The sequence below is a fragment of the Urocitellus parryii genome, chromosome 14, assembly GCF_045843805.1.
Source record: "Urocitellus parryii isolate mUroPar1 chromosome 14, mUroPar1.hap1, whole genome shotgun sequence".
Lineage (NCBI taxonomy): Eukaryota > Metazoa > Chordata > Mammalia > Rodentia > Sciuridae > Urocitellus > Urocitellus parryii.
This window is the reverse complement of record NC_135544.1, coordinates 41,337,706-41,362,403: the sequence shown is the minus strand read 5'-3', so window position 1 is coordinate 41,362,403 and position 24,698 is coordinate 41,337,706. Positions and strand designations below refer to the sequence as shown.

The window sequence follows — 24,698 nt, the reverse complement described above, 5'->3', positions numbered from 1 at the left end:
ACTCTCTACATTGAGGATAGCAGGATGTTCAGGGGACTTAGGGTAGTAAAAATATAGGGAAACTATTTAATAGGTTTTAAGTTCCCTTGATATCTTGCCAGGATTTAGAATAGAGTAATTACTAATGGTGAAGCATCTAACTCTCAAATCTGGAGAAATTATATCCTATTTAAAAGTAAAGAAAGAACTGCCCCCCCCAATTCCATTTACTGCTCTTTTCTCTTGTCCACACAGCCATATATATTAAAAATTGTCTGTATTTATTGCCTTCTCTTTCTTACAACATATTCACATTGGTATTTCTGGTCCAAATGTTTTTAACTGAGTAGTGAATATGTGAATGAACTTTCAATTAAAGCAGAAGAGAAAAAAATCTTTTTAGAAGAAATGAATACTTGCCCTTTGCTTGGGGAGGAGGACATGTGAGTTAAATGTAGAAGCAGCTTTTGGGAAATTCAGGTAATAGGAATTTTTATTTGGCAGTATTTGAATTTATAAGGGAATAAGCAATAAGCCACCTCCTCTTTCTAGGTGCTATCAGCTGCCTCAGCTGCAGGTGTTTCTGTAGCTTTTGGTGCACCGATTGGAGGAGTTCTTTTTAGCCTGGAAGAGGTAGGTACAAAAGTATAAGCATAAAAACTATATGTTATTATAATTATTATTATAATATAATAATAATAATATTATATTGTTATTACCATTACAAATATATCTTATCACACATTTTAAATCAAAACAATTTCTTATTGGTAAATTTTAATTGTACATAATAGTGTGATTTATTGTTTATCTAATAATTCCCTTTCACTCCTATCCTCCCTCCCCCTGGTCCCCACATTTCAGTTTTATACCTGACATAATAGGTAAAGAGTTTCTTTTTAAGTTTTCAGATTTATTTTTAGAAAGTTTTCACTAGTTCTTGCTAGGTGCAGAGGCACACACCTATAATCCCAACAGCTTGGGAGGCTGAGACAGGAAGATCACAAATTCAAAACCAGCCTCAGCAAAAACGAGGTGCCAAGCAATTCAGTGAGACCCTGTCTCTAAAATACAAAATAGGGCTGGGGATATGGCTCAGTAGTCAAGTGCCTCTGAATTTAATTCTGGACCACAATCCCCCACACCCTCCGCAAAAAAATTGAATGTTTTTACTAATTCTTGCATTAAAAGTAATATACTACATTACTTTTAGGCAAGTTCCATGTCTAGAGAAAAGCATCTTAAATCTATTATTCATTTATAAATATTAGTCATTTTTTAAAGTTGAACTTTGTTGAAATAGTTAAAATTAAGAAAATGTGAATTTGACTTAATAGAAGACATTTAGAACAACCTATTCTTAGCTAAAGTGTAATCCATATTTTTATTTTATAATATAAAATCAGTTCCTAAATTAGCTTTTAAAGTTTTTCTTGTGATTATTTCTTAAACAGTTATTAATGTTTAAGGAAATAATTTTTGTTGCTTCAGTGGAATACATAATATGTATTATTATTAATTTTAAAACTTTCCTTTTACAAAATGTGGCCAGGGGTGTTTTTGAATTTCATTTTTTCTTCTAGTTTTTATTCTTTTTTTTTTAATGTAGAAGAGGCAAATCAAATACATGTTTATGAGCTATTGATGGTACATTTAATTTTAACTATCATGATAAAATTGAATGTGACATTCAATTTAAAAATAAAACAATGCTAGGTATATGAAATAATTATTAGACATTTATCATCAGTTCTTGTAAATGATGTAATAAGGTAGCTAAAGATAAAACATTTTTTATTGGTGTAAAACATGTAAACTGTAGCTGCAACAAAGTTTAGAGTTAGCTGCATTAAAACTTACAGAGATACTTCCCATTCAAGTTATAAAATATCAGAAGCATCTTTTGAGATGATAATATTAATTTTTCTTTCTTTTTTTTAGGTTAGCTATTATTTTCCTCTCAAAACCTTATGGAGATCATTTTTTGCTGCTTTAGTGGCTGCATTTGTTTTGAGATCCATCAATCCATTTGGTAACAGCCGTCTGGTCCTTTTTTATGTGGAATATCATACACCATGGTACCTTTTTGAACTGTTTCCTTTTATTCTGCTAGGGGTATTTGGAGGGCTTTGGGGAGCTTTTTTTATTAGGGCAAATATTGCCTGGTGTCGTCGACGCAAATCCACCAAATTTGGAAAGTACCCTGTTCTAGAAGTCATTATTGTTGCAGCCATTACTGCTGTGATAGCCTTCCCCAATCCATACACAAGGCTCAACACCAGTGAGCTGATTAAGGAGCTTTTTACAGACTGTGGTCCCTTGGAATCCTCTTCTCTCTGTGACTACAGAAATGACATGAATGCCAGTAAAATTGTTGATGATATTCCTGATCGTCCAGCAGGCGTTGGAGTCTATTCAGCTATATGGCAGTTATGCTTAGCACTCATATTTAAAATCATAATGACAGTATTCACTTTTGGTATAAAGGTAAGTGCTAATATCAGGTGGTCTAATCTTGGCATGTTCAAAACTTATATATGGAATAAAAAATTAAATTTTTATATGAAGGTTATTGTTTCATAAATGAAGGCTGAAAAAGCACATCTTTGAGGTTTAGTTTTAAATAGGGAAAAAAGTAGTTCCTTAAGCAGATTATTAAGTTTATTATTTGTTACTGTTTAGCAAATTACCCCAAACTTTGGCATCTTAAGATAACTACCTGTTTTGTTCTTGATTTGGGAAGAGCTCAGCTGGGCATTTTTTGCTTATGTTTTGTACAGTTGTTATCAGACATATCATCTCAGACTTTATTCATATGTCTAGCCCCTGGACTGAGAAGATTCAGACAACTGCTACTAGAACTTCTAGGCTTCTGGAATATACATGTCTTGCTTTCTCTCTGTGTTTTTTCCAACATGGTAGCCTCAGGTTAGTTGGATTTCATATGTGGTAGCTCAGTATTCCAAAAGCAAGTGTCCCAGGAAAGCTAAAGAAGTCACACAGTATGACTTCTGTTTTGTTTTGTTTGTTTTTTTTCTATTCACTGAGGCAGTGACAGAAAGCCATTCAAGTTCAGGAGGAAAGACATGTACTTAGTAGAGGAAGTGTCATTACTCCTGGTCATGTTTTAAAACCAGTTGTATTAGTTTTTTATGGTTGCTCTAATAAATTTTCATAAGTATGGCTTAAAACTACACTAATTTATTATTTTACATTTGTGCGGTCAGATGACTTAAAAGGTTTTCACTGGGTAAAATTAAGGTGTTCACAGGGCATTCTAGAGGCTGTAGGAGTGAGTCTGGGATTTGCCTCTTCCAGCTTCTAGAGGCTATGAACATTCCTTGGCTCATATCCCCTTCTTTCATCTTCAAAGTAGAAACAACTGGTCAAGACTTTCTCTAGTCCCATTTTTCTGACGTTAACCTATAAATCTCTCTTCCACATTTAACAAAACCCTAGTGATTACTTTTGACCCAGCCAGACAATCCAGGATAATCTTCTGTTTTGGTATCAGCTGATTAGCAACCTTAATTGTCTGTAACATTAATGTCTCCTTGCCATGTAACAGTATTCACAAGTTCTGGGAATTAGGATATGGACATCTTCAGGGAATCATTATTCTGACTGCCATAGCACTATAGGGTATTATTTTGAAAAGATACTACAGAATTGAATTACTGGGTCTGTGAGTACTATGCCTTTTTATATCAAGGATTTAAGGCAGTTAAGCCTAAGTTTGTGGAATGTTGTTTCTCTTGTACTTAACAAAAGTGAGAATAACATTCATTGATTAGTGATCTGCCAGTAAATATAGTTTGAACCCAAGAGCACTTATCACTGAGCCATATCCCTTTTTAAAAAAAATATTTATTTTTTAGTGGTAGCTGGACACAATACCTTTATTTTTTTTAAATTTTTTTTATGTGGTACTGAAGATCGAACCCAGGACCTCACACATGCCAGCCGAGCGCTCTACCTCTGAGCCACAACCCTAGATCCCCTTTTTTACTTCATTTTTTTTCCTTTTTTTTAATTGTTGTTCAAAACATTACATAGTTCTTGATATATCATATTTCACACTTTGATTCAAGTGGGTTATGAACTCCCATTTTTACCCCGTATACAGATTGCAGAATCACATCAGTTACACTTCCATTGATTTACTTATTGACATACTCATGTCTGTTGTATTCTGCTGCCTTTCCTATCCTCTACTATCCCCCCTCCCCTCCCCTCCCCTCCCCTCTTCTCTCTCTACCCCCTCTACTGTAATTCATTTCTCCCCCTTGTATTATTTTTCCCTTTCCCCTCACTTCCTCTTGTATGTAATTTTGTATAACCCTGAGGGTCTCCCTTTTTTACTTCTTGAGACAAAGTTTCACTAAGTTGTGAGACTGGCCTTAAATTTGGGATCTTCATCCTCAGCCTCCCAAGTCACTGGCATGTGCCACTGTCTTTTGATTGTTAGTGATGTATATGGGGAAGCAGATGTTGGCTTGTCCTTTATCTTTAAATAACATTCATTGATTATCGATCTGCCAGTAAATATAGTTGAAACCCAAGAGCACTTATCACTGAGCCATATCCCTTTTTTGTAATAGTTTACATAATAGTTAATATTTGCCAATGATAGTGTGCTTTCACATTTGTGGATTATGTGGAATAGCAGCTTTATTTCTAAAAATTGTAGTTGCAGTAATTTTTGAAGTAAGATCTTTATTTCCATTGTCCTTGTTTAGTCCATTGACTATAAAGAGTTATATAACAGAAAAGCTTTGAGGTTTTACTTTTTTTCTTAGCAAATCAAGTTAAAGGAGCTCTTAAAGCTCCTTTTACTATAATAATCTATTTTCTATAAATCCCAACTTTATCAGCTACTAGAGTTAACTGTCATGGACAGTTATATAAGGAAGCTGGAAATAGTTGGCAGTTAAGTTCCAGTTTATGTTTGTTCTAGGTGAAGGAGTGTAACTGTTAGGAGATCTTAAAAGGCACTTTGATCTGTTCTATTGTATATCATTTTAATGACCCTTGGGCTCTCTATCTTTTCATCATTTTGTGCTCAGCTTGTTTCATGACCAGAACAGGTTAGAGCAATTAACCTGTCAGTGGTCTTTAAATCATTTTGCTTAAGAGATTTACTATTTTTATTATCCTTTTTTAATTTAGTCAATAAGGGCTGGGGTTGTGGCTCAGCAATAGAGCGCTTGCCTAGCACGTGGGAGACCCTGGATTCGATCCTCAGCGCCACATACAAAAATAAATAAGTGAAATAAAGGTGTTGTGTCCAATTACAACTAAAAAATAAATATTTTTTTAAAAATTTAGTCAATAAATATTTTTGACTTTTGAGTCAAAATATTGGGGGACTCTAATAAGATTGTTCACTTTGCATTATACCTCTTAAGAGGAATAGCATCTATTTCTGTCATTTGTACATATGTAGGAAGGACATAATCTTGGAGTAAAGTATAGTGCTTCAAACTGAATTTTATGAAAAATACTCATTGTCCTTTTTTTTTTTTTCATTTCACATGAACTAAAGAAATTTTGTTAGGGGATAGCATTAGGGAATCCCTGAGATAAAAGGATTTAATCCTTGAGTTATTTTCTCTTTAGCCTAGAGAATGTGGTTTGTTACTTTGTAACTAAATTCATGGAATTGTTAAAGTACTGTTAAACAAGATTTTGCTATATTTGTACTAATATTTTGCTTTATCAGTAAAATGTGAAAAGAATCGAAAGTGTTAAAACCACAGAATGTAGGTATGAACATGTAATTTAATTAGAGGATCTCTGCCTCCCAAGAGTTCTGTTTTTGTTTTAGGTTCCCTCAGGCTTGTTCATCCCCAGCATGGCCATTGGAGCAATAGCTGGAAGGATTGTGGGGATTGCAGTGGAACAGCTTGCCTACTATCACCATGACTGGTTCATCTTTAAGGAGTGGTGCGAGGTTGGGGCTGATTGCATTACGCCTGGTCTTTATGCCATGGTTGGTGCTGCTGCATGCTTAGGTAATATGTCTTTGTCTTGCCTCTGTTTGGATGTTTGCAAGTCTAAGAAAATAGCCAATGGTGTAGTACACTCACACTTAATTGGTAGGCAAGTTGGTGGGAGACAGAGGGTGTAGTATTGAGTGAGAGATTATTTTAACAAAGGAAACAGTAGTGCTTTTATGGTATCATACAGTACTGGTTTTCATTTTACCTGTGTGAGAACATTTGTAATTGCAAAAATGGAATAGTAGTTAGCATATTTGTAATACCACATAATTCTTTATGACAGAAATCATCTCAGTACAACATAGGCTTAATTCAAATCCTGTCCAAGAAGATTTTTGTTTCCATTACTAAGGATCTTAGCTTATCTCTAACAATTATAGCATTGTTAAGATTAGCATTGTTAAGATTAGCATTATAACAAAACTTCAGAATAGTTTGGGTTTAAGCTTTATAAATAATTTATTGTTAGCCTTAGTAAAACATTTTTTTATCAGCCTCCCACCGCTTAAGGTGCCTTTATAGTAAAAGGAGAAAACAACTAATTTTAACAAAAATAAAAGCAAACTATCTGTATTAAATACTCAAGAGACTATTATCTTCTTTGGCATGAGAAACAGGTCATTTCTTTTTATATTTAAAATATAGTTAAACTTTGGTTATAATATTTAATGTTTTTTAAAAATTTTGTTTAGCGAGTCAAAATTATGTAATTATTGATCTTCAAAAATGTAATATCAAATGGAAATGAAGGACAGAATATTTTCATTAAAGTAGCAAGTAATTATTAAGCTTCCATTTTCTTTTTTTGATACAAAAAGTATAAAACATGGGCCCAACCTCAACTACAATCACGCTGGGGAAGAGAAGACTAACACTGAGAAAACAAGAATGAGCAATGACAATTATTATATACAGTGCTGAAAGAGTCTAAATATTATAGGAATCTAGAGGAACAAAGAGCTAAAGTAGTTCAGGAAGAATAGAACTTGAGCTTTATTTTATTATTTTGAAAATCAATTCATTGTTTTAAACAAGGCAATTTATGCTTTTTATTACTATCACGTATTTTTTTCTTTTTTAAAATTAATTATTTATGTATTTATGACAGCAGAATGCATTATAATTCTTATTATACATATAGAGCACAATTTTTCATATCTCTGGTTGTATACAAAGTATTTTCACACCAATTCGTGTCTAAGTCCATCCATTTTTATTTAAGGAATTTCATGTGTTGTGATTCCTTCCATTACCCATCTAGGTCACTTTCATTCTTCTTGAGTCAAGATTTATCTCCAAAATAGCCCTTAAAAATAAACAAACAAAAACCTCCTAAGCATTGATGCTCTATCCACAGATGTAATATCAGGCCATGATTCGTTTATATGGGCTGCTTTTCTCTCTACTTTGAATTATGGACACACTGAAAACAACTTCAAAATTCCCTTCCTGGAATCTTTGGGATTTAATTTCTTTTACTTTAGGGTCATTTTTAGAGTAGCCAGACCTGCCTGGTTTTCAATTACTGATACCATCTGTAAGCATGAATGAGGTCAAATCATATTTGGTACAGATCTGTGGGATATACTAATACCCTATTATTACCTAATATCTAAGGTAAAAAGTTTATTATTATAACTATCCTTTAGTTCTTTCTCATAGATATGACAAATAGTTCTGTGAGTAGTGTAAAACCATCGTTACTCTATCAGGTATTTACAGCAATGTGTGCCCATAGGAAAGGCCCTATCGGGATGGACCTCCACCTGAGCTTTATTTTAAAAGATTAGTAAAAATTTAAAAATAATTCTTTTGAAGATGGTAATGTAAAGACAAAAAAATTGGGATGGGAATAATTTTAGTATATTCTTGGGGCTTTGAAGAAACTTATGATATTTGAGTACATTTTTGATACTTCTGGAAAACAAAGTGGGTTGGTGAGAAGGAACAGATTATACCAAAACAAGGGCCCGAGACTTGGATTGTAGCTCAGTGGCAGAGTGCTTGCCTTGCACATGTGAAGCACTAGGTTCAATCCTCAACACCACATTTAAAAAAAAAAAAATTAGTAAATAAAATAAAGGTATTGTGTCTATCTACAATTAGAAATTATTTAAAAAAAAATAAAAAGACAAGGGCCCAGATTTCTGTCATGATGAATTTGTATCTGGAATAGGATTTGTGACAGAACCCTGGCTTTGCCATTTTCAACTTAAATAACTTTCAGTAACTTTCTTTTCTTCTTCGATTTTTAATGTTCTCACCTATAAAATGGAAAGAATAGCTGTTTATCTCCTATGGTTGTTTTGAGGATTATATGAGATTAAATGCATGTAAATGTGAGGCCCTGGATTTAATCCCCTGCACCAAAACAAAGAAAAACATGTAAAGCTATTAGAATGGTGCCTGATAAGTTAAATGCTTAGTTTTTTTTTTTGTTTTTTTTTTTTTTAAAGCCTTTGTGGGGCTGGGATTGTGGCTCAGCGGTAGAGCGCTCGCCTAGCACAGGCGGGACCCGGGTTCGATCCTTAGCACCACATAAAAATAAAGGCATAGTGTTGTGTCCGTCTACACCTAAAAAATAAATATTTTTTTAAAAGCCTTTGTAAACTGAGTAGGACATGTCAGGTATAAAGCAGATATATGATATATATCTCCCTTCTATTTGAAGGATAAAATAAGAGGAGGAGTTTAAGTTTAGTACAGTGTGAATTGACTAGCTCCATGTAGGTTTTTTTTTTTTTTTTTTTTTTTAAAGAGAGAGTGAGAGAGGAGAGAGAGAGAGAATTTTTAATATTTATTTTTTAGTTCTCGGTGGACACAACATCTTTGTTGGTATGTGGTGCTGAGGATCGAACCCGGGCCGCATGCATGCCAGGCGAGTGCGCTACTGCTTGAGCCACATCCCCAGCCCCTCCATGTAGGTTTTTGAACAAAGAAACAACATGGTATAAAGTAGTACTTAGGAAAGGCTCTCCTGGGAACATGGCTATAATGTGGATTGAAGGTAATGGGGCCTGGAGTCAAGGCAGTAACATAAAGTGGTATTAAAATTAAGGAGCAAAGTCTTGAATGTCTAGACTAGGCTGGTAACAGTGACCATACTGAAGAAGAAACCCGTGTTTGGATACTTTGTCGAGGAAATTAGGATTACATGGCAGTCTAGATATTGGAATAAAGGGATAAACCAAGAATGATCACTTAGGTTGCTAAGAAGAATGTGGTGCCAGGAATTGGGGTTAGGGAAGTTTAAATGAGGATATATGAGGAAGAAAAGGAGTTTGGTATTATGTTTTCTGTGATGTTGGGTCTTCCAGAGTCTTCACAGTTGAAACAGTTAAGATATCGTGTGCAGAATTTGAAGTATGTGGAAGAAAGGCAATAGTAAATAAAAGGATGTGGATTGGAGGCATCACCATCTGGATAATAGTGGAGAATGATGATTTGAGTAAAGGAATAGGTGATTTCTTACAGGGGGCATATTACTTATATTGTGGATATAGATCCCAAGGCATCAAAATATTTTACTCATTTTGAAAAGATTTAGAGGATAGAAATTTATTAAAGATTGATATTCTACCCATAAAGGAGCTTAATCTGTGATTGGTAGCAAACAAGACAACAGTGATGTGCTTCACCAAATTCTTTAAGAATTAATAATAACTGTTTGTAAGTGTGAACTTGGGTTTTTGCTACAGCAGTAGACCAAAGTGGCAACATTGTTTTAGTTGGTTATCTGTGATTTTTTTTAATATATATTAGGTGAACAGATTTTGAAATGTAATTCGAATAGGCTTCTGTGTTATAAACAAAGATCTTTTTTTTCTCTACATTTTATTAAAAGTAGTAATTATAGCTGGAGTTGTAGCCAGTGGTAGAGCACTTGCCTAATGCATGTGAGGCACTGGGTTTGAACCTCAGAACCACATTAAAAAATAAATAAAATAAAGATATTGTGTCCATCTACAACTAAAAAATTTTTTATAAAGGAAGTGATTATTGTCCTAAGAGGAGTAGTTTTTGATGATGATGCTTTTCATTAAGTTGTAGCTACAATTTTGTATCTATTGTTTGTTTAGTACAAAATTCTAGTCACATGTGATGGTGAGGATCCTGTCTTTTCTGAACAGTGGTACTTATTTTTTTCAGGTGGTGTGACAAGGATGACAGTCTCCCTGGTGGTTATTGTTTTTGAGCTTACTGGAGGCTTGGAATATATTGTTCCCCTGATGGCTGCAGTAATGACAAGTAAATGGGTTGGAGATGCCTTTGGCAGAGAAGGCATTTATGAAGCTCACATCCGATTAAATGGATACCCTTTTCTGGATGCAAAAGAAGAATTCACTCATACCACCCTGGCTGCCGATGTCATGAGACCTCGAAGGAATGATCCTCCCCTAGCTGTCCTGACACAGGACAATATGACAGTGGATGATATAGAAAATATGATTAATGAAACTAGCTACAATGGTTTTCCTGTCATAATGTCAAAAGAATCTCAGAGATTAGTGGGATTTGCCCTCAGAAGAGACTTGACAATTGCAATAGGTACCCTTTTATAAAATATGTGTGTCTGTCTGTCTGTCTATACGTGTAATAGATTTGAAGAAAGGAAAGCAACAAAGTTTAATTAGGGGCTAGGGTTGTGGCTCGGTGGTAGAGTGCTTGCCTAACACACATGAGGCCTCCCTGGATTGTATTCTTAGCATGTCATATAAATAAATGAAATAAAGGTCTAGTTACACTAAAAAAATCTTAATTTGTTGGGTTTGTAAGGGGTAAGGAGCATAAATTTATATTCCTTTAAGTCTCGTGTTCTACAGGAAAGGAATTTATGCCTTAATGAATTGTATTTCTGCTAAATATGGTTTTATCTTTCAATTTAAATCAAAGGAAGTAGTTTTGCAATATTGATAAGAAGGCCAGGTAAGAGTTTTGATCTTCTCAACACAATCTAAACCTTATTCCCCCTGGCACCCAAAGGCGATAAAGGCTAAAAACATTACACCATTGCTTTGTTATGCCCCAGTTTCTTATATAGGACCCTGACCTGGTAATGTTGTGCATTTGGTCTTAGCCCAGAAGACATCTCTGTGAGGTGCATGTTACCTTCTGTCCAGTTTACCTCTGTGGCCCCTATACAAAAGGACTATAAAATAATTCTTGTGCCATTTGATAGGGAAGACTGGACAGTATAGGTGGGGGGATTGTTTCTCAAATCAAATTGGAAATTCAGTTTGCAGAGCTATTGAAGAGAGGAGGGAGGAAAGAAAAAAAAAAACTACAGAGAACACACAGTTTAGGAAAAGCCTACATATTTGAAAGAATTTTTCAAAGATTTGCAGTCCCATAATTCCAAGTTTTGCTTTTGCTTGAGTAATAGAATAGTTATTGCCAGGGATGACAAAGTATGCTGTCAGACTTGATATATTCAAATGTTTTAGTTTCGAACCTTTACGTGGCAAAGTTCTTTCTAGTCAGAAAGAACTTTGTTGTTAGATACCCATTCTCTGGATTTTACTGTTATCCAGCCAAAGAAAAGGAAAAGATGAGAATTAATATAGAAATTCAAAGGAAAAAAAATCCTAAAAGAAGTGCTAAAAATATTTTTTAAGTCTTCTCACTGTCTTGAGAAAAAAAAATATTGGGATGGGAGAAAATGTTGATTTTAGGGAGTAGGGGTACTTTAGAAGTACAAGATATCAATCAATACATGCCCTCAGAAATGTTAGGCGCATGAGGACTTTTAGAACACACCTTTAATATTTACAAGTATTATTTTTGTGAAGTTTTAAATATTTTGCTGGGAAAACAGATCCATACACTACGTTTTGTATATATGTCATTTTCTTTCCCATACCATAATGATGCTGGTGGCCTCCTAAGTACTGCCTGTTAGAACCTCCTCACTTAGTGCCTTGCTACTTGGACATATTACGGCACAGTTAAATAAAGGCCTTTAGTCATCAAAAGGAGTAAAAAGTATTTCAGTGTTTGTGAATGGTAATATCAGCTTCTCAATCTACAATTGATGGTATTTTGGCTTAAATATTTTTGCAGCAAAATTTATGTTCAAAATGTTTTCACTAAAACAAATACCATATTTATACGCATATGGTTTTGAATACCTTAAAATAGAAACATGAAGCTGAATGAGTATTTTATTTGCGTATTCTGTACATTTTGGGTTTCCTTCTCCTTTCTGTAGTCTCTATAGTTTTCTCCATCTTTGCTACTTCTTGTATAGCACCTTCAAAGGTGGAAATGGAATTAACCAGCAGAATAGAAGAACTGGAAGCAGAGCCCGCTAGATAGGTAGAGAAATCGACATAACTTTTACAAATAAGACCTCCCAAAAAGTCAGTCTGTACCCATTGCAAGCATAATTGTAGTTTCTTCCCATCTGTAATGCTTATGATTCATCTGGAAAATTACACTTTAACATCTGAAAAAAAGAGAGCCAGTTGATTAGAAAGAGAAGTTAGTACAACAGAGTCAAAGGAAGGAAGAAACTTGTTGGTCTTATCTCCAATACAAAATAAGAGGTAGACTTGATTCAATGATGGATTCCTATAATGAACAGCTCTCAGAATGTATACATGTTTTAAAATTCCACATTCCAAACATGTATCCTTATTTCCTAAGGTTAGAAAACAGCTTTGGCTTCAGTAAAGAAAAATTGTATCATGATATAATTATGCCAAAAATATTTTAGTTACATGAAGATTATTGGTCATTAATAGATTCTGATTAAAAAAGAAATTACTAGATCACTTTTCAATTGGTTCCTTTCTTGGTTAAAGAGAAGATACAAAAAAGTTATAGAATACATTTATTATTTACCTCCAAATAAACAAGTTGCCTATAAAAAAACCAAAACTCATCAATTTAAAATTTTTGGTCTCTCTCTTTTTAGAAAGTGCCAGAAAAAAACAAGAAGGTATCGTTGGCAGTTCTCGGGTGTGTTTTGCGCAACACACCCCATCTCTTCCAGCAGAAAGTCCTCGGCCATTGAAACTTCGAAGTATCCTTGACATGAGCCCTTTTACAGTGACAGACCACACCCCAATGGAAATTGTGGTGGATATCTTCCGAAAGTTGGGTCTGAGGCAGTGCCTTGTAACTCACAATGGGTAAGTCTGACACCACAGACGTCAGTTCACTTAACCAGAATTTATGATCTGTATGAGTGGGATCCTCGTAGGGGAGAGTGTAAGGCAGCTCCCAAAGGGAAAGTCTGTGACAGTATACTGTTATAAAAACAGGATCAGTCAACTCCATTTCATAAGTACCAAAAAGTAAGACTTGCAACTGCCTACAATTTGCCAAAACATAAAGTAGGATTTGTCGAGAATTCTGTACTTCATAATTGGAAAGAGATGCTGAAACATCTCTAACATGATTGTAGAACATTTCCTTTCTTGGAGGAATAGTGTGCCTAATCTGTATGGAGTACTGCAGAGACCTATTTCCTTTTTGTGAGTATTTCATTTTTAGTGTATAGATTTTTCATACAATTATATCTTTCTAGATATTTACTAATTACTTTTTCAGCCAGAATTTGATTTGTCATGTAATGAAAGAAAGAATATAAATGAAAATTGTAAATTAGCTAAAAATGTCCTTTAACAAATGCTCTGTTGCTTTTTGTCCACCTTTTCCATCCATAAATCTTGTGTATAAACAGCTTATGACACACACACACACACACACACACACACACACACACACACATACACACTCTCAGGTATTTAAAATGTATTCATTGGTGATTTATTTTTCTGCCTTTTATGTATAAGCTGCCAGTGTTTGTCCATGACAAATCTCAAAGGGGATCTGCAAACTCTCCTGCTTCATTATCCTGCTCTCTTTTCCTGGGCCTGGGATCTGTGTCTCTACCTGTTCTTTCTTTATGCCTCTGTATTTCCTTTATTTCTAATCCTTATTAGAAGTCTTAAAAACATTGTTTTATATGAAAGCAGGTAATAGACTAGAAAGGGGAAACAAAGAGTATTCCAGGACTGGGGTTGCAGCTCAGTGGTAGAGCTCTTGCCTTGCATTTATGAAGCACTGGGTTCAATTCTCAGCACCACATACAAATAAATAAAGGTATTGTGTCTATGTACAACTAAAAAAAATTTTTTTAAAAAGGGTATTCTAGGATTATGTATGAACCGGATGACTAACCCTGGCTAAGTGGCTGAAACTGTGCTAGACACTTAGAAAATCACAGCAAGTTTGTATTTTAACATTTTGTACAAAGCATGTGTAAAACATCTGACCTCTATCTAGAGGAAGGAGGGAAGAAGAACAATTCAGGAAGTGAAATTATTTACTGAACACCTTCAAGTTTTTGCATTTAACTTTGCAAAGTAAATCATGGTATCCTGCTTTACACATGTAGTAATTAGAGTTCAGAGAGTTTTAACATAAAACCCAAGCTCTTGCTACTATCTTACACTATAATTTTTACTAATGAAATTTATCCTCTTTCTCTGTGATTTCTTAAACTACTAAAACATTGTCTTGGCCAATACACTAGACCATATTGGGTTAGAAATAGAAATATTATATTTATATAAATAGAAAGCTGGAGAATTAGATCTATATTTAGTGTTTTTCACGTGTTAATTAAAATAACTTCAATATGAAATAAATCATTAAAGGAATAAAGCTCTTAATTAAGGGCAGGAAGCTTAGAATAATTAAATATTGATACTGACAATAGAAGAGATGTGTGTAATAAAATATTACTGTTAACTATTTTTGTTTAAATTATTTAATTAAAAAATAATGGAACCAAAATTCATTATTTAAAACCTTAATAAATACTATTTAAATGGGTAACTTTTGATATAGCTTTGGGCCCCTTTTAATTATTAAATGGCTCAATTGGAATCTAAGCTGATTTGTTATGAGCAATTTTTTTTTTTAGCTATTCTCTGTACTTGACATAGTTTGTCAATTAAATATAAATGTTATTCTCTGAGTTGATCAACTATGAGCAGAAAGCTGCTACATGGGCTAATTTTTTATATTTCACCTTGTTGATTAATTCTGATTTGGGCAGCATAGAGTTAGAAAGAAAAAAAAATTAAAGGAAAGTGTAAAACAGTAAAGTCAGTAGAGGTATATAATTTAACATTTATCTGATGCTGCTTGTTTATATGAAAAATGGGGGAGCTTTTTTCTAAGGGAACATATTCAGTAAAATAGATTTATATACATGGAAAGAAAAGAGATCATTTGGGGAGGTACGGGATTTTTTTTTTTAAACTCTGTAAGAATGTAGGGTGTTTTTTTCCTCAATTTTAAATGATTTAAACCTAGAAAAGGAATCCTGTCTTCTGGTTTTTAGAAGAGAACATGAAGTTTGGTTGTTATTGATGTTTGAAAGTTGATACTATAGAACCTTAGAAATGGAAAATAGTTATTTGGGGGAAGAGACACAACAAATCTGGGACCTTTGATGCAAGAAGGAAAGGAATACAAAAACTAGGGGAAATGTGTCTGTAAATTGTAAACATATCAGTGAGATATTTATGACCCATGTTTTATATTTTAATTTAGCAGAATTTTTCAAATTTTTTTAGTCTTTTTTTTTTTTTTAAAGAGAGAGTGAGTGAGAGAGAATTTTTAATATTTATTCTTTTTTAGTTCTCGGCGGACACAACATCTTTGTTGGTATGTGGTGCTGAGGATCGAACCCGGGCTGCACGCATGCCAGGCGAGCGCGCTACCGCTTGAGCCACATCCCTAGCCCCAAATTTTTTTAGTCTTGATGGAGCTAGCAGGATGTTAATAGGAGTTACTAACAACAACAAAAAGTTTTGTGACCATAGGAGTTTAAAAAGTTAAGGTTTCTTTTTTGTGAAACTCCTCAGAAGTTTAAAAATACTGATAGTTTTTTTATCCTTAGAGGATAATAGGAAGCATAGTTTTCCAAATGTATTTGAAAATGCAGTCATTATTTGATGGGGCAAAGTGAGTAGAAGAACATACTTTAAATGCTGGAAATGCTGGTTTATGCCACTAACTCTTACATCATTACTTGTTAGCACAAAAAAGAAACAGCATTTTGCATTGATTTTCCTTCTATTTCTTAAAATTAATAAAGCAGCACAGAAACTGGCTTTACTAGCCTCAAATCAATCTTTGTTAACTAAAGAGAGAAACTATGTGAATTTTTCCCTTTTTAGGGATATATTCCTTTGTAAATATAGGGATTTTTTTCTAAGTAGTTTGTCACTTGGTCTTTATAAATTTGTAATTTTCTTTATTGTGTGTCTTGTGGTTACTGAGAATTTACTAATGTAAATGATATTAACTGAAATTAACCAATTAACTACTTAATTGGGTAGAAAAGCATAAATGAGAATTAAACTGGTATTATTCTATTTAAATACCCAAGATTGTCACATTTTCACATTTCTTTACTTCAACAATAAAAATCAAGTGAATTGACGACTTTTTTTCTTTTTTAAACCTCAAATAAATAAAGGTATTGTATCTATGTACAACTAAAAAAATTTTTTTAAAGGGTATTCTAGGATTATGTATGAACTGGATGACTAACTCTGATCAATATAATTCTTTTAGTCAAAGAATCTCTACTTATTGACTGAATGCTTATTTTATTTTATAGAGTGCAGTTTCTGGGCTTTGAGGAGCGGAAGTTGTTTGTATCCTCTGAGAATTTTTAAGGATCAGTACATAAGTTTTTAAAACAATGAGAAAACATGAGCAGAAAACCTATTTCTGCCCTTCAAATTCTCTACTCCCCCTGCTTCCCCAACACCAGCCATTATTTTAAGTTACTATTTTATAAGTACATAAGATCAGATTGCTTTGAAGGCCCCTGGTGATGTTCTTCAAGAAGTCAGAATAAAATGTACAAAGATAGTTTAAGAGAACAGTTGATTTACCCAGATCACCAAGGAAATGTCTGATCACCCTGATGGGCATTTTTTTTTTTAGTTTTTAACTTTAGTTTTATTAATTAATTTTTATTACTAAAAATATGGTAGAATTTAGATACTAAATATATATGGATTTTTTTTAATTTATTTTTTTAATGTTGGTATGATGGGCATTTTGGATAGGCTTCCAGAATTTCGAGTCTTTTTCATTTTTTTTAAACTTTTGCTATTTGTGTTGCCACATATTGCAGTTGACTTCATTATTTTCCATTATAAAACCAGTACCAGACTTTTGTTTTAATAACTAAAAGCAGTCTAATTAGTTTTTTCAGGTATCCTCATTTTGAGAATTCATGTCTATTACTTTGATGTGATAATAATGACAGGTTAACGGGGAATCTATTTTTAGAAAAAAATTACATAAAATAAATGTCATTTTGATCCCTACTTGTAAATGTGTTTTATTGGGTTAAGAAGTGGCATTCAGGGCTGGAGATGTGGCTCAGCGGTAGCGCGCTCGCCTGGCATGCGTGTGGCCCGGGTTCGATCCTCAGCACCACATACCAACAAAGATGTTGTGTCCGCCGAGAACTAAAAAAATAAATATTAAAAATTCTCTCTCTCTCTCTCCTCTCTCACTCTCTCTTTTAAAAAAAAAAAAAAAAAAAAAGAAGTGGCATTCAGTTCCTGTAAATTAGGAAGACTTTTTGTTGGTCAGCATTAATTTTTTAGTAAACATTGCTTTAGTTTTAGCTCCTCCTCAAATCTCCTCAGAGGCATTAAAATTAAGTCTTCCTTCACTGCTGAGGTAGTTCCAAAGATGGTGGCCATGAATCTTAGAAGTTAGAAAATACGTTTCTTTAAGGAGAGAACACTGAAAATAAATCTCGAAAGAATTTATAGATATGTATCATTATTGTTTCTTTAGCAGTTTTCTTTTGTTGTCATTTTCATGCTAAGCTTTCATAATTTTGATTTTAATTTGGAAAGGAGAATAAGCCACCAATATTTTAAAACAGTATTGTGTCACTTTTGAAAGACAGTAGAATTTATGCAAAAGAAACCTGGGATTTTAAATCATTTTCATTTTTATTTTTCTAAAGTTCATGAGAAGCATTCTTATGGTTCATGTTTTTATTTTCTTCTCTCATTCTTTATCATTATGATTGGAACCTCTTTTAATTTAATTTCTCACACAGTTATTAGCATAATAATCTGTTTCAGGATTGTCTTGGGGATCATCACAAAGAAGAACATTTTAGAGCATCTCGAGCAACTAAAGCAGCACGTGGACCCCTTGGTGATTAGATGTGTCAGATCTCCTCACTAGACACCTTAGAAGTCAGGAGGCATGAAACTTGTGAACTGTTCAGTTCTCTCCCAGATACCTGCCGAACAAAAAAGTCCTACCATGCTGCCAATTACTTTTGTATCAGATGTCTGTAAGATAAATTAGATATGTGTAAAATTCCATTCATAGAAAGTAAGCAAAAGTTAGTATTGTTCATCAAAATCATTAGTTACAATTTAAAGACTGCAAACAGTTTGATAGTTGAATGAGGAATATATCGGACATGCTTAAAGTAAACGTGACAAATCTGTCAATTGTAGGGGATTCACCGGTCTTAGAAGACTCCTGACTGGTTAAAGATGTCTGCCCTATCACCCCCAAACCCTTTTTCTTTTTTATGTTGCCTAGTCTGTGGTAGTCTTGTGGTAAATCTAAGCTCCTAAGTGATTTTAACCGAGCTTAGCAATTAGAATTGCTGATGGATAAATGGATTTTTAAAATGGGCACACTAACTATAGCACAATGTGTATATATTTGCAATCATAACATCAGTTCTTTTTCTGCTGTACCCTGCATACCAGAGTGTGTGTCCTGCCATTTCATTAGGGAATTGTATGTAGATATGTATGTGCCCCTTTTGTATGATGTCTCTAGAATGCTGTAAGCAGCTTTTGGGGGTCAGAAGTGTTTGTTTTAACAGGCTTTATGTCCTAGTGGTTTCATGACTACAGATAAACTTTGAATTATCTTACCATATAACAAAAATTGTCTGGCTTTAGCAATTAATGCCTGAAATTATTTTGCCCTGTAATTGTCATGTATATGAAACCTGTCCCCGTTTGCTTTAGTACACAACTGATTATGTATTTCTGTTGTATGCTAATATTTCACAAGTGTTTCATGCATCCTTTTTAAAAAAATCTACTAACCAAAATAATATAGTAGCTACTCATTCTGCTTTCTGCTTCACCTGTAATAATCTGTTAGGACTGCTTCTTGATTTCTCACCTTTTTTTTAATGTAAGCATTAACACCCAAGACTTTCATAAAAGCACTGTATCTTATTTATTGGGGCCAAAATTAAAAAAGGAAAACAATCAATATACTAGAAACATGGGTTGCATTATAGATTTGTTCTTGGGGTTCTGAAGTTTGGGAGTGGAGTTTTGTGTTGATTATTTTATATGCATTTTATCTCAATTGTATGTGCTTTCATGAAGCTTCTGCATACAACTGGGCAATCCTTGAATTATTTCTTTAAAATTGGTTCATTTTAGTTAAACAAAATTATGGAAGTACTGAAGGGGTTTGGGCTTTTTTTTATTGCTTTCTTGATGTGATGGGAATGAATTTTCCTTCTCAGATGGGATCAGTATCATTTCCCTTTCCTACACCTATTTTTTTATTACTTTTTTGTTGGCATACATTAATCAGAATAGCTGTGCTTCAAAGAGGCGTCCAGTCCTCAGAGTCTCAGTGGAAAGGACCTCACTATGAGTGGCCATAATACTTTTGATATCAAAGGATGGTTGCTGAATAATTTTATCATCTTTATCAGTAAAATACTTTGGAAAACACAAAATCAGGCTGCTTGCTTTGCTTTATTCCTGTCAACAAAAAGGATTTAAGTATAGACTTAGCTTCTGTTTTTCTTTTTCCCTTTTATTTTAATAGCACTTTTCTGTTTATTCCTTTCAGGCGCCTCCTTGGCATTATAACAAAAAAAGATATCCTCCGTCATATGGCCCAGACGGCAAACCAAGACCCCGCTTCAATAATGTTCAACTGAATCCCATAGATGAGGAGAGAGAGGAAACAGAAGAGGAAGTTCATTTGTTGAATAGCACAACTCTTTAACCTGAGGGAGTCGTCCACTTTTTTTTCTCCTTTAAAAAAAAGGAAATATAAAAGCCGGCTTGTGCAACATGGTTTGCAAATAATGCTGGTGGAAAGGAGGAATTGTCAGGGGAGGGAGAGGAGAGAGAGAAGGAAAGGAGTGAGGTTCCACTGTCTACCTGGAGGGCAGCATCCATCTCCTGTTGTTCTGCACTGGATGCATTCAGCTGAGGACGTGCTGTGATAGTGCAGGCTGGAGCCTCAAGGAGACACCACCAGAGCCCTGGAGCACCTGGCCTATTATTCCAGCGTTACAAAGACATGCTATTGGTCCCTGTTCCTCGAGGGATTACTTTGAATTGAGCCATCTGTAAGACTGCGAGGTCTTGCCCTTTTTTTATCAGAACTGTTCTGTTTCATTCATGAGTCGTATAACTAAGCATTACCTTTCTACATTCCAGAAGACCTTTTATTTCTTCTTTCTCTCTCTCTCCCGAGCTGTAACAAAGCCTCTTTAAATTGGTGTACCTTTTGAAGCAGTCCTTTCTCATATTGAGATGTACTGTGATTTTACTGAGGTTTCATCACAAGAAGGGAGTGTTTCTTGTGCCATTACCATGTAGTTTGTACCATCACTAAAGGCTTGGAGCAGTGCCCACACACCACACCAAAGGCTGCCAGACAGGTAAATCTCAGATGAAGCATGAACGAAATCTCCTGGCTTGTGTGCTGTGTGGTTCAGAATCAAAAAGAGTGAAACTTGACTTTAAAGGATAAACAGTTTTGTTTTATTTTTTTTCCTCTCAGACTTTATGGATAATGTGACCTGGTCTTATGCAAATTTTCTATTTCTAAAACTACTTCTATAATATACAAGTGCTGTTCAGCATAATTAAACAAAATGCTGCTGCTTTGACAGTAAAGAGGAGGAAGTATTCTGTTTAGCTGTAACTGGAATTAATTGCATGTTAAAACACTGGATTTTTTTTCTTGAAATTAGATCAGTGATTCTTTTCTTTCCTTGAGATATTTCACTGCTGACACTGAAGATGAAATGTAATTCATAACTTGCACTAAATGTATATTTCTTTTCTTAAAAATTTACCATTCTTATTTATATTTTTATGGATTAAAATTTATAAAATACAGATCAGTTAATATCGCACTTAAATAATTTTACCTTTTTAATGTGATTTTTATAGACTAATTCAGACTTACAAATATGGATATATGAACAAAGTTTACAATGGGAGCAAGGGTTAAAAAGAGGTGTGGTTACTTCTCTGTGATCCAGTGCGTACATAAACCTTTTTCTGATCTTCCACTGCCATCTCTTGAATTATGTCTTCTGACCTGTCCATTTTGACCCAAAAACTAGAAAGTTAAAAACACTACAAATTACTTAGTAGATTAAAAACAAAAGTGTTAATTAGCCTTTTTGAGGTAATCAAACCCCAAGATGAAAACAATAAAGTTTCAAAGGTAGCAGTGAAAATTTGAATCTGAGCATAACCTTTGAATCTTTGGGTTGGTCACATCCATATTTGAAGTATTCAATGATGGTTGGAATAGTCACAGTGCACAATTTGGCAGGCTGAGTTAAAATGTACTGGAGTATGCTTGGAATTTTTGGTTTTGGAAATGTCTGTTTTAATTATGGTCTTAATTTACTATTGGCAAAGGCAGTTTACTCAGAGGACTAGCCTAAATATCACATGATTATGCATTTTTGATAGGCAAGTGAATTTTTGCAGACAGACATTTTCTGAAACAACCGGCAATGAGCCATTTTACATTTTGAAAGTGATTCTTCACTTCCTAGTTCTTAGTAATAATATACCTGTAGGATCTGTAAGATCACTAAAATCTGTACGATCTTGAAGACTTAAAAGATCATGAAGCCATATTAGAATGATGATTGAAAGTTGAGCAAAATTTTAGGAATTCCATGAAACACTGTTAGCTGTGCTATCTGCCAAAAATTAGTATTTTGTCTTCATTATTTCCTTTCTTTGGCAGACTTCCAAATTTTATTCATAGCCCCTTCAGAGTTTTTTTAGCTCTCCAGAGTGAAGTCATTTCTGAATGATAGTTCTGTATGTCTTCAACTGGTCTCAAGTGTATTTGCAGTGTGGACGGCACTGCTAGAGTATGGACTCCTCTGCATGGCTAATGGATGACTTAATTGCTTGTCATGAGTTACAAGCCTTCAAAGGAGAAACCAGTTTTTTTGTTTTTGTTTTTTAGATAGTCGTTGTACATTAAACTGCTTATGGATTTTATTTTCCACATTTCCCTTTTTGATTTCAGGTCCTGCTTTCATTGCCCATCTTGCTTCAGAGACTGAGATTTCAGGGTGCACATTGAAGCATAAATTTTCTTTGGTATATTCTTTCTCTGGTGTGTGTTCCTGCTGAAATATAGGAAAAGTGCTGTGCTTTTAATGCATTCAGTGGTTTTCTTTGGTATTATCTGTTCCACTTTTATTTTTGATTCATTGAGGTTTGTCTGCTTTTCAACCAAACGATGAAATAGTGGAGACCATGAAATACATGTGCCTAGCTAATTGGCAAATTAATTGACCAATATGAGCATAGCGCCTTATTTGAGTACCCTTTTTGAGAAGGTATGATGAGAATGGGCAAGGGTGTCAGCATCTCTTCTTAATTAATAATTGTTTTCAGTTTTGGTTCATGAAGAATGCTTAGTTTGTTAATCTGTGATGTTGCCTAGAGCTGTATTTATCTGTTTTTATTTATACTAGTGTAGTAAAGCTGCATATCATTACAGTAGAAATGATTACTGTGATGAGTTAATCAGAAAATCTATTAAAATCTCTATGACAATGTGTGGTTTCGCCTTTGATTACACCTGTGACAGCCCTCCCTCTGTACTGCCACCCCATGCCATGTAGGCCAGTATGACTGGCACAGGGAGCCTCAGCACTTCTCTGAGGTTGCAAAGCCATTTCTTGTGCGTTGTAAGCGAGGAGCTGGATAAGGGCAGATGCTGGCCTGAAGAGCAGGAGCACATGCTACTAGCAATAGGCTTGCAGCCCCAATTGTGAGCAAAAGTTGCAGTTCTGCAGAAAGGTTTCATTTCAGTTCACTTTCAAAAATGTCATTATTTAAGAAAAATTATGCTATATGCATGAAGAGAAAACAAGTAAAATAATTTACATGCTCTAAAAACGTTACCTTGGAAATTTTCCAATAGGTTTTAAAAGGGAGTGGTAAGAAACAATTGAATGAAATGTCAGTAGTCTTCTAATATATTAAATTTTTTAGTACAAAAGAAAACACCAAGAGTCCAGGGTTGATCTTTTGTTATTCACTTATGTGTTCATTCTTTGTTTATTGAATTTAATGTGTTCCAGGCAGAATTCTGTACTCTTGAAATTTACATTCCAGTAGGAAAAGAAATATATAGTATGTCAGATGGTGATGAATACTATTAGTTCATCAACCTAAAACAAAATGATTCCTACGTCAGACATTATTATAGGTGAACAAAATTAGGCAAAAATTCCCATCCTAACAGTTTTTCTAATGGAGAAAAGGTATGTGCATGTTTGAATGCAGGTAATCTGCTTTTATAAGGGTGATCAGGCAAGGGCCTCAAGGATAAGGTAACATTTGAGCATAAACCTAAAAGAAAGCAAGGGGATGGCATCTGAAAAAAGTGATCCAAGAAGAGAAATATTACATACCAACATTGTGAGGCAAATATGCCTGCCAGTTTACAGAAACATCAACTTTTGGTAACTGTGGTTGGAGTAAGGAAGAAGGGAAAGGGGTGATAAGGAGAGGTAGGGGGCATAGGAACTTGACTTTCGATCTAAATAAAATGAGAAGCCATTGAGGCAGAAGTGATGTAATTTGACAAAATTCTCTGACTGTTCTTGGGAGTAGTCTATAAGAAGGAAGGGATGGAAGCAGGAAAACTAATTAGAAGGCTCCTGGAATAATCCAGGTGAAATATGAAATGCCTTTTAGACTTCCAAGTGGGGGGTCAATGAAGGCACTAGTATATAAATGATGAAATTCAGAAGAAAGTTCCAGTCTGAAAGCTAGACAGAGGATTCACCTTCCATAGATAGATAGTAAGAGATTACAAGGATTTAAGTGTGGATAGAGGTCCCAGGACTGAACACTGACGTGTTCCTGTGTAGATATGGTGAAGTGAGGGCCAGCCAAGAGAGGAACCAGTGAGGGAGGGTGGGGAGTGGTGCCATGAAGGAATGGTAATCTAAACCAAGTGAACTGTCATTCCAAGGAGTCATCAACCCTCAGGAGTTACTGATAGAAGTAAATAAGGGCGGAAAGTTGATCACTGTGAATATACCTCATAACTTGGACCACAGCAGAGACCATGGGATGATGGCAAGCAATGTTCTCTCTGGATTGGGTTTGACAGAGTTTAAAAGAAGAATCAAAGACTGCTGTGAGGTTTTCAGAAAAGGTATATGTTATAAAGGGTTTTGTTATAACTTTTTGTTGCAGCTGCTGGTGGAAATGGAGAGAAAATTTACGACCTGAGAGAAATCAGATTTTAAGATGCAGGATAATTTAGTTTCTTTTGTTGCTAATTATGGGAATATTTGAGAGGAAAAACTAATGATCTACAAGAGAGGTCCTTGAGCAAATGAGAGGCTAGGCTCTTGGACAGAGA

The 24,698-nt window shown here is 34.5% G+C and overlaps 1 protein-coding gene and 1 non-coding gene across 6 annotated transcripts in view; one reads left to right on the top strand and one right to left on the bottom strand.

The window, feature by feature from the left end:
• The window catches only part of Clcn3 (chloride voltage-gated channel 3), an 83,231-nt gene extending 60,023 nt beyond the window's left edge, over nucleotides 1–23,208 (top strand). For 2 of the 5 annotated variants that reach the window (XM_026389717.2, XM_026389718.2), the window contains 7 exons: nucleotides 532–612; nucleotides 1,921–2,466; nucleotides 5,807–5,993; nucleotides 10,131–10,529; nucleotides 12,898–13,114; nucleotides 18,125–18,200; nucleotides 19,890–23,205. In XM_026389717.2, coding sequence (XP_026245502.1) covers nucleotides 532–612; nucleotides 1,921–2,466; nucleotides 5,807–5,993; nucleotides 10,131–10,529; nucleotides 12,898–13,114; nucleotides 18,125–18,200; nucleotides 19,890–20,048 — 1,665 coding nt within the window. In that variant the 3' untranslated portion in view covers nucleotides 20,049–23,205. Of the gene's footprint in view, nucleotides 1–531; nucleotides 613–1,920; nucleotides 2,467–5,806; nucleotides 5,994–10,130; nucleotides 10,530–12,897; nucleotides 13,115–18,124; nucleotides 18,201–19,889 lie in introns of all 5 variants that reach the window. The other 3 variants (XM_026389719.2, XM_026389720.2, XR_003300881.2) reach the window with 2 other exon arrangements.
• LOC113183469 (small nucleolar RNA SNORA18) lies at nucleotides 7,618–7,747 on the bottom strand. Its single transcript, XR_003300884.1, has one exon. It is a non-coding gene; the product is annotated as a small nucleolar RNA SNORA18 (small nucleolar RNA).
• Nucleotides 23,209–24,698: the final 1,490 nt, after the last annotated feature.